This window comes from Sorex araneus, chromosome 6 (genome assembly GCF_027595985.1).
Source record: "Sorex araneus isolate mSorAra2 chromosome 6, mSorAra2.pri, whole genome shotgun sequence".
NCBI classification, from domain to species: Eukaryota; Metazoa; Chordata; class Mammalia; order Eulipotyphla; family Soricidae; genus Sorex; species Sorex araneus.
Genome location: NC_073307.1, coordinates 22,473,653 through 22,487,430, shown reverse-complemented (window position 1 = coordinate 22,487,430; position 13,778 = coordinate 22,473,653). Strand labels below are relative to the sequence as shown.

Genomic DNA, 13,778 nt, shown 5'->3' with positions numbered 1-13,778 from the left:
TTACCTTTTCTAATTTTAAGATTTTCCCTATTTAAAAATTGGGATAATTAAATTGAAATAAAAACTGTTTTAGGAACCTATAGAGCAGAAGGCAGAAACAATTATGAAAGACTTTACTGAAACTAACATGGGCCTGAATGGTGGGAATGGGTGACGGGGAGTAATATGGGAGTCTTTGTTCCCAAGATGCTAATTCTGCAGTCAACCTCAAATTTTATACTTGTTTTTTAAGAATGATTTTTTTAGGGTAGTGAAACAACCAATAGAAATTCCAGATTTATAGACACATCAAATTTTCTCTCCTTAAATGTAGCATCATTTCAAGCACACAATTGAGGGATAATTTTTTTTTAAAGTTGTATGTTCTGCAAAATTTACCTTAGAATATATTTTGTGGTGGTTTTTAAGCATAGAAATCTCTTGGTAGTTTGGGGACACGGGTCAGTTATAAAACACATGACTTGCATATGTGAAGTCATGAGATAGCCCTCAGCACAAGCAAAAAATAAAAAGCAACAATCAGACCTGTAGATTATTATCATGAAGAGAATTGCTCGGGTTCAGTCGACATCAAAGCTGAACTGGAATCTTCAGAACGTAAATGTTCCTTCTTCATATGATTTTCAAGACCCCTAAGAATTATAGATCTGTTTAGTTTTCAATTTCCTTCTGTGTATATATTGTATGTTTGTTCCTTTGTTTCATCATGCTTAGGCATAGCAGGATCCTGATGATTAGCAACTTTACAGAAAACTGGTAATTCTTACACATAAAACTGCAAAGAACAACCATAAAAGAGTACACTTTTTGGTGGATTTATTTGCTTGAATTGGATGTTTTTAATTTTTGGTTTGGACCACACCTATCTGTGTGCGGGGCTTACTTCTGACTCAGCACTCAGGGATCACTTGTTGCAGGGCTTGGGAACCTAATGGAGTGTTGGGGATTGAACCTGAATCAGCTGTGTGCAAGGCAAGCACCCCACCCACTGTACTAGCCAGGCTTAAGTTGGCTGGAGGAATTAGAATCAGAGGTTATTGCCATTGCCCTTGTTTGCTGCCTTTTAAATTCCAGGATTTGCAGTTGCCTTTGCCGGTATCATTCATAACTTAATTTGCAACTGAGAGGAAGATATGTCTTGGAACCACATATTTAGTTGGTCCGTGGTATTGCTAATGGAATTGGCAAGCTTACTCATTTAGAAACATGGCTAAGTGATCACAGACATAGTCTCTACAGAGCAACATTCATAGCACAGCCAGTGCTTCAGCAGAAGAAAGATGACACAATTTGGAAAAATTGTTTCTGGCTACATGAGCAGTATCATTGAGATAGTTGAATGGGAAGGTAAAGATTCTAGTTCAACTGAAGCAGCATCATTCAGCAAAGAGACCAGCTGTCAGCTTTTTGAAGGACAGTTTTGCTCTTAGCTATAGCACATCAGCCCTGTTTCTTCTTCTATTTCTGATGAAGATGGCCTTGGGTCCATCTTTATGTAGTCTTACTGTTTTTTGTTTGTTTGTTTGAAAAATAGCCTTGTGTTCAAATAAAACTAATCTGTCTTAAATACTCATTTGCCATAAAATGAGACTAGCAACTGAGAGCTTTTATTTCCTTCCTTCAAAAACAGCTGCAAAGTACATTTTTATATGAGAATACCAACAGTTCTTTTCTAGTGCCCTTGGTTCCTTAGCTTTTCTCACATTATTGCCTGCACCAGGACAGCCTCTATCTAAAATGCATGTGTTGAACCTAGACAGTTCTGAGCCCAGGTAAAGCCCATGAGTCATAGACTTTGGGAATCTTTCAAGTTTCTGTCACCAATTTACAGGGTGTTTTGTTAAGAGTCTGTATAGCTTCCTTAGCACGAAACCGAAAAAATTGCCTCATAAGCTGATATCAGTCTGTAAAAAATAAAACATTATTGGTGCTTCTGCCGCTTGTTTTGTAAAGGGGTAGCGGGAAAAGTATACATTTGCAGTCTAAAGGGGAAACTCCTCTAAGATCTTTATATGGTTTCCTTCTTACAGGTTGCCAACTTGGCCTGTTCCATCTCAAATAATGAGGAAGGTGTGAAGCTTGTGCGAATGTCTGCAAGCCAGCTTGAAGCCCTGTGCCCTCAGGTAAAGTACAGCCAGCAATAATGTTTGTTACCACCAAAGTAGATTTTGGTTTCAGTAGAAACATTCCCCAAGAATGTTCATTGAGACACCGTGATTTGCAAAGTTGTTCATAAGTGAGTTGTTCCAGGCATACAGCATTCCAACACCAGTCCCACCACCAGTGTCCCCTTCTCTCCATCAATCTTTCCATGTTCCCTCCCACTCTGCAGCCTGCCTCCTTGGCAGGCATATAAAAATGTTATTTCATGGTCCTTGGTCCAATAAAACTTAAAGGAGTGGCAAATAGAATTATCAATAAATAAAAGTCAGTTTGTCATGATTAATCGCTATGTTTTTAACCTTTCTAAATCTAGTAGAGGACAACCATATCAGCATTAGTGAATGCCATACTCAATGCTACATGTTGCGAAGTTTCTCCTGTACTTTAAAGGAGCTCTTGTACTCATTTATTTATTTATTTATTTATTTTTTAATTTATTTAGAGAAGGAAAAGATTATTTTTATAAATTTGTTCATAATAATTGTTTACATTCAATATTTCAACACCAATCCCACTGCCATTACCCTTTTCCACCACCATTATTTCAAAATTTCCTACCACCATTCAAGTCTGCCCCATAGGAAGATGCTAAATAACTTTTTGGGGTCTGGAGGCATCTCTGCGTGTGCTACTTTCTTCCGAGATTCATCTGTGAGTCTCTGACTCACGGCCATTAATGCATTTAAATGGTGCCCAGAGGCAGTTTGTAGGCATGACTGCTAGGAAACCGGAAGGGTGGGGAGATAAGGGGAGGTCTCCGATTTCCGACTCTGTGAAGCCTAGAGTTTTCAGTCACTAGTCCCACACACCTGGGTTTTTGATTAATTCATTATCGTGTGGGGAGATTAGGACGAGCCTGTGAAGGTCAGCTGTGAGCGTGGTGGCTATTGGGTTCTGGAGGCTTGTGGTTGCCAGGGTTCATTTGGGGCAGGCAGAGGGACACACCTGCCCCCTCTGAGGTGCCCTGCTGAAATCAGCCTGGTAACCTGGTAAAGGGTGGGGAAACATCTCAGCGATTTGCTGTTCTCTTCCGAGATTCATTTGTGCGTCTGATTTTTATCTCTTTCAAGATTTATTTATGGGTCTCTGAAGCACTGTCAATTAGATGAGCTTGTGTAGCTGAGCCGGAGGTAGTTTGTAGGTGTGACACTCGCATAACTAACTTTTGCCACTTAATTTCTTGGAAAACTTGGTCACAAGTTGTTGGGGTCTGGCCAGAGGCACAGCAGCAATTTTGGGGTATCAGGAAGCCTGAGGCTTTATCAGGTTACAGATGCACTCACCCTGCAGGTACAAGTTGACCTGCTGGGTAGCACCATACTCCTAAAGGAGCTCTTTTAATGCTTCTTACAAAACTAGTTTCAAGGCTGTGGATTCCATAAGCTCTTGACTGTTCGTGAAGCTGTATATAGCTCCTTCAAATCTGAATAATAATCTTGCTGGATAGAGTATTCTAGATGAGGTGGTCATTTTGTTGAGGTTTTTATACTGTATCCTTCCATATTCTTCTGGCTCATAACATCTCATTTGATAGATCTGCTTTACATGTTAGGGTCTTTCTTCTGTAAGTTTCTTTTTTGATCTTGTTCGCATTCAATATTCTGTCTCTTTGTATTTTGTCATTTTGTGTACAGTGTGTCTTGGAGTTTTCCTAATTGAGCCTGTTTTCATTGGGACCCTTCAGGCCTCTTGGATCTTTAGGCCTGCAATCTTCAACTCTGGGAAGTTCTTATCAATGCTTTCTTTAACTATTGTTTCTTCATCACATTTGCCTTCAGAGACTCCGATAATTCTTACTGTTCTTCTGGAGTGAACAGTGTAGTCACTGCCAATCTGAAGGGGTGCAGAAACATGGTGGTCCTGATACCACCAGTTACCCTTGTAGGCCTAGTAGAATGGCAGCTGTCCACTTGTGCTCCCTCTTGATGCCTGGCATTTGAGCCTGCTGGTGGAAAGAACAAGATTCAAGAACTTCAACCCTTAACTTAGTAACGTTGTAAAGTTCGCTTATGATACATATACTTATAATATAGACAGCTCCTAAAGAAAACTTAGAACTTTTCTCTTTTACTAATGGCACATTGGCAGACTAGCAATTAGGTTAAGTGTCTGAAGCACATAGAACAATGATGGGTTTGTCAGCTGCCTCTGTGGCTTCTTGCCTCCCGTGAGGGAACTCATTCGATCTGTGTGGTCTGTTGCTCCTTGACACTCATCAGACATAGGAGGTTTCTGAGTGCTGGTTTTTGTTTTATTTTATTTTATTTTTGGCTGAAGAGATTACCTCTCTCATTTCCCAAGGAGATGATGCACATTTACCTCTCTAAATGTCTTACCAGATGGCAATGACTGCAAATAAAGGGGAGTAAAACAAAGGAATGGGACTAATAGAATAGAGGTTATAGAAGAAAATGAAGCTTCTGTGTTATGTCTGTGACTTACTTTAAAATGCAGTGTGACCTAAAGGATAGAGAGATTAAAAAGGGAATCCGCCTGCCGAGGACGAGGGGGGATGGGGATGGGGATGGGGGAGGGATACTGAGAATATTGGTGGTGGCGAATGGGCACTGGTGGAGGGATGGGCACTCGATCATTGTACGACTGAAACGTAAGCATGAAAGTTTGTAAGTCTATAACTATCTCGGTGATTCATTAAAAATAGAAAAATTAATTTAAAAACTAGAAAAAATAATAAAATGCCATGTGAAGGGCAGGAGGATGGCTCAGAGGACTAGAGCACATCCTTTATATGCAGTAGTTCTAGGTGCAGGCCCGCACGTCACTTGTCTCCTGTCCTCCCAAGCCATAAGCTGGGAGCAGTCCTTGAGCAGTCCCCACTGTATGTGAGCTGTCCCCTCTCCCCATCCCTGCTTCCAAATATAAGAATCAGAGAAAATGTACTGGGATTAGGGAGAAAGTACAGGGATTAGACCCCCACTATCACATGCTCTGCTCCCTTCTCCCCCAGGCACTGCCAGGTGTATCCCTGCTGCTCCTCAGCCTCACGCCCAGCTGTTGATTGAGAGGTCCCTTGAGGACTACTTGTGAAGCTCCATTAAATTAAAATAATAAAACTATGAACCTGTGATTTGGTTTTTTCCCATATAAATAATTTTTAAAACTCAGGATTGCTGATTAAGCCCAGTTATTAACCTAGCTTTCTAATTAGTGTTTAGAGCATATGTTCTTCTCAACCAGGTTGTTTAGTTTGCCACTGAGAATTGCTTTGTCTAAATATTAGTGTAAAGGATCATCTGTGAATTCACATTATCTGCTGGACATTATTTAGCTTTAATCTAATCATAAAACCTGCTAGTGTTTGGTAATTTACATAGTCTGGATTACACAGAATGGATTGACTCACCCTGGAAAGTTCGTGGATAACAAAGTTGAATGAATGAAAAATTTGAAGCAGGTTTCTGAAAATTTGGCTTTCTTAAGTTTGCCATTTTACCCTTTCAGCACTTTGTTTTTAAATGTCTTTGGTTCTCTCTTTGGTTTTGAAATGCTTGAAAAGCGACAATGCTTTCCCATATTGGCTGTAACAGATGGTAGCTTACGCTGATCACACCTTCCCAGAGTATTTATATAAATGATTTTAAAGCCAGGGTGGAGGGGGAATAGCTGGGGAAGGTCTAGTTGATCCTAATAAAAGTGATGGTATGCAAGACCAAGTGTGCGTTGGCCATTATGTACGGGTTTGATTGCGCACCAAGGAAGACATCGTCTCCCTTTTCTTTGTCATTTCTTCTACTAGAACAGACCTTAAAGGGAGTGAGTTTATAGGGCTTGTGCTAAGGTCACATTTGTCTGTTTTGGATTCAGTTATTTCTCCAGTTGTGATTGTTATCCCAGTTTCTCACCTAGGCTTATTCCACCCTTGCTCACAAAAAGGGCTCAACAGGTTGCTTGAGGCAGATTAGTAGGACTTTGGTATGGTGGCATTACTAAAGCAGGCAGAGAGTTCATGCCAGCTCGTAGCTATATGATCCTTAGCTTCGTTCTTTTTGCATGGGGGCTATCCCTGGCTGTGCTCTGGGCTTACTCTTGGCCCTATACTCAAGGATCAGTCCTGGCAGTGTTTGGAGCACTATTGTGGTGCCAGGGATTGAACGAGTGTCGACTGCATGCAAGGCAGGTGCCTTAACCCTTGTACTGTCCATCTTGCTGCCTCCATATTACTTTTAAAGAAAAGTCACCTCATCACATTTTTCTGTTATGTTTCCATTTTAAATAGTCCATAACGAGTTTTATGTATAAGGCAGGTAAGCCAAATTCTTCTGGGAACAGAATCTAACCTACCTTGTTCCATAGTTTTCATAGTCCGAGTTCTCCTTGGAGATAGTAATATTCTTTCTAAGGGAGAGGGATTTGAATGCAGCTCACTACAGTGTAGCCTGGGCAGTGGTTTCAGGCCCTAGGGACTTCAGCTCTGAGGTATTTGCTTGTTCAGTAAATAAATTCTATGCAGGTCAGTTAGCACCATAGCAGATTTTTTTTAATTTATTTTTTTATTGAATCACCATGTGGAAAGTTACAAAGCTTTCAGGTTTAAGTCTCAGTTATACAATGCTCGAACACCCATGCCTTCACCAGTGCACATATTCCACCACCAAGAATCACAGTATACCTCCCCCCCCACCCTCCCACCTCCCCAGCCCCCCACCCCGCCTGTGTAACTGATAAATTTCACTTTACTTTGATTACATTCAATATTTCAACAAAAGACTCACTATTATTGTTTCTCCCCCCAAAGTCGGACCTGCTGAAAAGGAAGCATTTGATAATTTGTTTTCCATGATAGCAGAATTATTGATTAGGCTGGTTAGTTCATTTGCCAGAGTTTTAAGTTGGTGTTTAATATGTTGTAGCAATGTGGAGAAACAATTCTTACATTAAACTATATGTTTGATTTTATTGTTACCTTTCATTCATTTGGGGACCTCCCAGGCAGTGCTCTGGGATCCGGGGCCACTTTCAATGGTCCTCACTCAGCCTGACAGTTCAGGTAGGCTGAGTGTGGTGCTTCTTGTGCTGGGGACAAGTGTGCTGCCGGGGTTGAGTGTGGTTGGGCTCTTCCTTTGCTTTGCACCCCTGGCCCTAAAGTAACATGTTTCTCTGTTACGAGGCCACTGCCAGCAGTCTTGTCTAAATGATGGGAAACTCGTGTTAGTGTTTCCAGGGTCAGCTTGCTGCCTCGAACCTAGTCTGCTCTGTTCAGGCCTCTGCTCAGGGTTCCTCCAGTTGCCGCTCCCCTCTTCACTGGCGCCCTGCCTTCATTTGAGACTAGATCTTTAGGTACGATTGCTCATTTTGGAGGGAAGAAATGGCAGATGAAATAACTGGAAGAGTGGGGGCCGGAGAAGTAATACAATGAATAAGGTGTTTGTCACGTATCCAGTCGACCTGAGTTCGATCCCCAGCATCCCATTGTGGTCTGAAAACCACCAGGAGTTATTCCTGAGTGCAGAGCCAGGAGTAACCCCTGAACATTGCCAGTTGTGGCTCCAAAACAAAACAAAAACACTGGAGGAGTTTTCTCTCCAACTTTTAAATTTTCCTGTTAGCAAGTTAACTTTTGGAAATGGGGAGATTCTGTTCTAAAGTATTAGCTGTAGAACTGTACACAGTGATTTTAGCTTAGAAATATTTGAAGGATTATGATTGAGTTGAGGAGAAAGTAACTTGAGCATGACATTATTTTGTTTCTTGGAGGGGGAGAGAGAGAGAGAGAGAGATAGAGATAGAGAGAGAGAGAGAGAGAGAGAGAGAGAGAGAGAGAGAAGTTAGTATGAATAAGAAAGTAGATCAGTTCTTTTCCCTCTTGGCCTTCCTGATGACCGCACTACTGACAGATCTCCAGGAAGCAGGCCAACCTTCGTCTCAGCAGAGCTAGCTCCAGCCCCATGTTTCCAAAGGGGAAAAAGCCACGCTTCTTGTTACAGTGCGCTAATCTGTACCCCATATATTTCTGTTACTATCTTTCTTGTGGCTGCACTTGAGTCTAAATTCATGGTTATCACTGTATTACTGCCATCCCGTTGCTCATCAATTTGCTTGAGCGGGCACCAGTAACATCTCCATTGCGAGACTTGTTTTACTGTTTTTGACATACCGAACACACCACAGCTAGCTTGCCCGGCTCTGCCATGTAGGCAAGATACTCTCGGTAGCTTGCTGGGCTCCTAGAGGGGTGGAGGAACCAAACCCGGGTCGACCGCTGTGCTATCGCTCCAGCTCCAAATTCATGGTAATTGGTTGAAATATTTGTTTTTCAGTTTATTTGGTGCTCTCTGGGAAGAGGAAAGAGGAATAAAGGCCAGTGAGAGAGCTCAACAGGCCATGCTCTCACTTTGTATGCAGGAGGCCCAGATTCTGTCCCCAGCGCCCCATGGTCCCTGACAGAGAGAGCAGGGACAAGCCCCTGAGCTCTGCAGACGGTAGACTAAATATGAAAACCAAAATGTCAACAGCAGGTTTCTGAAATTTTTTGAGTCAGGTTTGGAGGAAGATTTTTTTTTTTTCAATTGAGGTACATAGTTTATGATACCGTCAAAGTCATTGCTTTACAGATTTCAAAGTTAACTATACCAGTTCCTTACCAGTGTTTCACGGTCCTGCCACCATTATCTGTGGTCCCTTTCCCCTCTCTGGAGGCAGGTATTTCAGAGATGTTCTCTCTTAGTATTTATTTTTCTTAATTCATTATGTAAGAATGAACACTGTACATTTAAGATAATAGTTTGGTACTTTAATGTAGCCTGGTTTAACACATGAACTTTATTGGAAATTCACATGAAGGTGAAGTAAAGTATTTAAAACTATACTTAATCTACATTTTCTTTGTACTCATCTTTTTTTGTACTACTCACTAAATTAAGAAGTAACTTACGAAATTGTTCTTTCTCCTTAAATTTATCTTCCATATTGCTTCTTAGTCCCTTGTGCCGTGGGAATGCTGATCATTTTCTTGACTGACAGACTTGACAAGCATCATAATACCGCAAATCCAGCCAGGTCTGGCCCATAGGTGGTAAGAAAATATATAGCCCTAAAGAGCTCTTATAGGATTCAAGTCACATAGACCAGTGCAGCCTGCAGCCTCAGCTCCCACTCATCTGTTATTTTATAATCATAGGACCATCTATCTTTGAATCACCTCTTTTTGCCATCTCTGGTACTCTCTAATCTTTCCTTACAAAGCAATTTCACAGGAGAGCTCAAAGGAGATGCTTCTGACTAAAAGTTTCTCTCAACATTTTCTGTATTTCTTCCTTCTTGCACCTACACCCACCTGCATCCCCTCCTACCAAGGTCTGTAGGACCAGGCTTTAGAAATATTGCCTTACGTAGCTATTTTGGCTTGCTTTCTGGTACGGTTTGCTTCCCATATCATGAAAATGGGAAAATAGTTTCTTCTGTTTATTTATTTTTTAATTTTATGCAATTGGTATTAGTCCATCTTAAATGTTTGGGGGAAATTAACCAATGAAACCATCTGGACTGAAATTTTCTTCATGGGAAGGTTTATAGTACAGAATTTGAATTCTTTCATAGATAAAAGATACTCAGACTAATTGTTCATTCTTGGAGAGCTTTGGAAATTTGCATTCCTTTAATTATTACTTTATTATTTTCCTCTGTATGCTTGCTTTAGGTTTTATTGTTTTCCTCCCCTCCTTTTTTTTTCAGTTTCTAAAGTTAGAAGCTTTTAGATCATTGATTTGAGACCTTCTCAAATCTAACATTTAAACATTTGATATTATAAATTTATTTCAAAATACTGCTTTAAGTGCATGCCTTGAACGCTGATGTGATTGTTAGCTAGTGTGGTTGGGTGGTTGAACAAAGATTTCACTGAGAAAGTGATGTAGACGCAAAGACCTGAAAAAGATGCCCAGTAGGTCATAGAGTGTGTCTGGTTGGAGAGTGTTGTAAGTGAAAGGAACCTCAGGTGTGTTGGTTTTGAGGAAAGGATCAAATATTGTAACCAAAGTTGGGGTGGTGAGGGGCTTTTTAGGATCTCTGCTTTTTTAAACTCTAAGATGGGAATCTGTTGAAAGATATTTGAATAGAAGATTGGCATGATCTGATTTAGAATTCAATATGCTTTCTGACTTCTGTGGAGATGGTTGAAGCAGCAAGACCCATTAGTAAGCTGTAGTAAGCAGAATAATGGCCTTAAAAAGTCCATTTCTTCACATTGCTGAAACCTATATATTACCTGTTGGTGGCAAAAGAGACTTTGTAAACAAACTAATAAGCAACCGTTGATGGCTAGGTTTTGCCAGACAAGGGAAGTAGATTCCCAGTATAGTCACAAGGGGCATGATATGAGTAAGCAAGAGTCTCAGAAAACTGGGCAGCCTCTAAAACAAGAAACTGTAAAATAGATGGACTGGATTTCCCCCTCTAGCCTTCAGAATGAGCACAAGTCAGCCGACACTTTGATTTCCTTGAGCACTCTTGCGGGGGGTGTTGATATTCTTTTAGGATTGTTCCCTAGTGCTCAGGGAGCTGTGCAGGGCCAGGGATTTACCCCAGGCTCTCCCACATGATCAGCTACTTCCCTGACCATTTGTATTGTTTGAAGCACAGGTCAGTTTGATCATCAGTCACAGCAGTAGGAAACCAAAATGGGTTTTATGCTACCATCCAGGCAAGAGTGAAGTGTTAATTAAGTACGGGGTTAGAGTTGGGCCTTCTCACCCCTCACGTCCCCTCCTCTTCCCTTTCTCTCTGCCCATTCTGTGCGAGGAATTGAACTCAGGGCTTCACAAGTGCAAGGTTCTACCACCAAGCTAATCAGAGTGTTTGGGGGAAAGAAATAAGGAACTCTGTTTTTTGGTTTTTTGGTTTGTTTTTGTTTGGGGGTTTCTTCCAGGTCTCGTGGGGGGGGGGTTGTGCCTGACATTGCCAAACTGGGGCCTCTCATCCCTCTCTGTTTTGGACATGTTAATTTTGTGATCCTATTAAACAAGGGTGTATAAATGGATTCATTAGTGTATATACTCGGTGCTTAAAGCCACAAACTAGATAAGCAAACATAGAGCAAGCACACATTTGAGTAAGTGGCTGGGAATTAAAACTGGGGTTCTCTTGAATTTCAGAGTTTGAGGGAAAGGAGCAGTAAACTAAGGAAACATAATTGAAAATTGGAGTTGTAGAGTTCTAGTCCACATGCAAATCATCTGGCTTCATATCCAGTCTCAAGAAAGGATTCTGACCAGAAGAACACAAACTTGGGAAACAGTGAAAGCTTTTTCTAGGAAGTGATTATTCACTAGTGAAAGTGGTTCGAGTATCTGAACTGAGAATTGGTCTCAAATTGAGCAACATAGAGGTCACAGATGACCTTAGGCAAGAGAGTTTTCTGTATTTTGGTTTAGACAAACTTGACTGAATAGAGAGGGAAGAGGAATTGAGAATAGCCATTTTGACTTTTATGTAAGGATTATGGAGGCATAGGTGTTTGTAGCTTGAGGTGAATATTAGGTTAAGAATGTTCATTCTTGCTGAGTACTATAAAAGCATGATTTATGCTATTTGAAATAACTCAGCAGATAGGAAATAGTGATAGTAAAGAGAAGAGTATTGCCAGTAGAGTGGACTGGAGTCGGAGAGGGGATGAGGTCCACTGGACGAAAGGTTGGTCTGAGATGGAGCCTACAGATTAGAAGCATCCATATACTCCAGGTGCACCAGTGGGAAGACGGAGGGCATGGCACACAGTGGATAGTGCCAGAGAGACAGCAGTCTCTATAGACATCCTTTCCATCACATTCATCTCACTTAAATAGGAAAAAATCTGAGAGTGCCAGTAGATTTAAAGAAAGGACGTGAAACCCTTATTCTAATTTAGAGTTCAAACGTATGAGAAATTAAATGAAGAAGGATTAGTTACTTTGCTGTCCCCTGGAAGATGTGGTATCCCGTTTAAAGGAAGGGGCAGGAGAGACAGCACAGTGGATAAGCCTGTATGACCTGGGTATGGCACCCCATGCTCCTGCCCCACACTGCGAGGAGTAAGCCCTGAGCACCACTGGGTATAGCCCCAGAACAAAGAATTTTAAATCAGAACCGTTCAGCATAGTTGGAAACAGGAAATCATGCATTTTATTTTGGACATATTTACTTGGAAATACCAGAGACATTTGAATGGGATGTGTGGCTGGAGTGTGAGTTTGAGATTAAAATAAGTGATGCAGGTAGGAGATGTGGAAGCAGTTGGCAAATGGGTGGTATATAAATGAAATTGCTCACAGTGGGAAAAGGAAAGACGATAGCAAAGGATTGAAACTTGAGGAACTCCTGCTTTAGAAGCAGCAAGGTAGCAAAGAAATAGAAAAGATATAGCCCAGGTATTGGGAATAAAACAGGAGACAAAAGTCCAACATCAGCTTGATTGAAAAAGCATAATTTGGAAGAGTAAAGGAATTGCCAGGATTTTTAACCTGCTAATAATGAGTCACGATCAGTGATGAAAAGCTGAGTACTCTTCCTTCATAAGATACAAGACGGCATCCTGTTCAGCATGATGCTAGAGATTTTAGTCCAGCAGCATTTAAAATTTTCCATTCACTGTGGTGTCTAGTTTTGACCTCTTTTCAAGCTTAATGACCAAAAAGTAACCCATGTTTGCTTGTGTTTTTGTTTGGGTTTGTTTCTTCTGAGAGTAACTTTCCCCTAGTTATTTCTTAGCATTTGGACTTATGTATACTGATTTTGGGCTCCCAGCAACCTTGGGGTTATTCTTTTTTTTTTTTCTTTTTTTTTTTTTTTAAGTGAATCATCGTGAGGTATAGTTACAGATTTACAAACTTTCATGCTTGTGCTTAGTCATACCGTGGTCAAGTGTCCATCCCACCACCAGTACCCATTTCCCACCACCAATGGTTCCAGCATCCCTCCCGCCACCCCCACCCTGTCCTTCCTCCACCCCACCCTGCCTCTGTGGCAGGGCATTCCCTTTTGCGCTCTCTCTCTCTCCCCTTTTGGGTGTTGTGGTTTGCAGTAGAGGTATTAAGTGGCCATCATGTTTGGTCTATAGTCTACTTTCAGCCCGTATCTCCCATCCCAAACGGGCCCTCCAAGCACCCCATACTTGGCGTTCCCTTCTCTATCTGAGCAGCCTTTTCCCCCTGCATGTGAGGCTGACTTCCAAGCCGTGGAGCAATCCTCCTGGTATTCACCTCCACTATTCTTGGGTGTAAGTCTCCCATTCTGTTTCTTTATATTCCACAAATGAGTGCAATCTTTTCATGTCTGTCCTTGGGGTTATTCTTGACGCCTTTCTTAACAATATGCTTATCGCTCTTTAAATGTAGAAATAATTAATATAAATTGGCCTCTCATTTATTTGGAAATAGAGGGATCCTTTTTTAAAGGGGCGAAGGCTGAGTTTAAGCCGCACCTAGCGATGCTGAGGGTCACTCAGTAGTCGCTCCTGGAGTGCTGGGCTGGGGGGATGGGAAGCAGCCAGTTGGGGGAAGATTCTGGGTCTACTTTGTACAAGCCAAGCCTTTTAACTGGTGTTCTTTCTCTCTAGTCCAGAAGGAAACTAAGACATGAAAAAGTATGTATATTTGTCCAACTCATGAATGATGACATTTATG

At 41.3% G+C, this 13,778-nt stretch overlaps 1 protein-coding gene across 4 annotated transcripts in view; it reads left to right on the top strand.

Moving 5' to 3' along the window:
- Positions 1 to 13,778, top strand: part of CTNNA1 (catenin alpha 1) — a 289,737-nt gene that overhangs the window by 256,033 nt on the left and 19,926 nt on the right. For all 4 annotated transcript variants that reach the window (XM_055141101.1, XM_055141102.1, XM_055141104.1 and 1 more), the window contains one exon: positions 2,031 to 2,123. In XM_055141101.1, the coding sequence (XP_054997076.1) occupies positions 2,031 to 2,123 (93 nt within the window). The remainder of the gene's footprint in view (positions 1 to 2,030; positions 2,124 to 13,778) is intronic.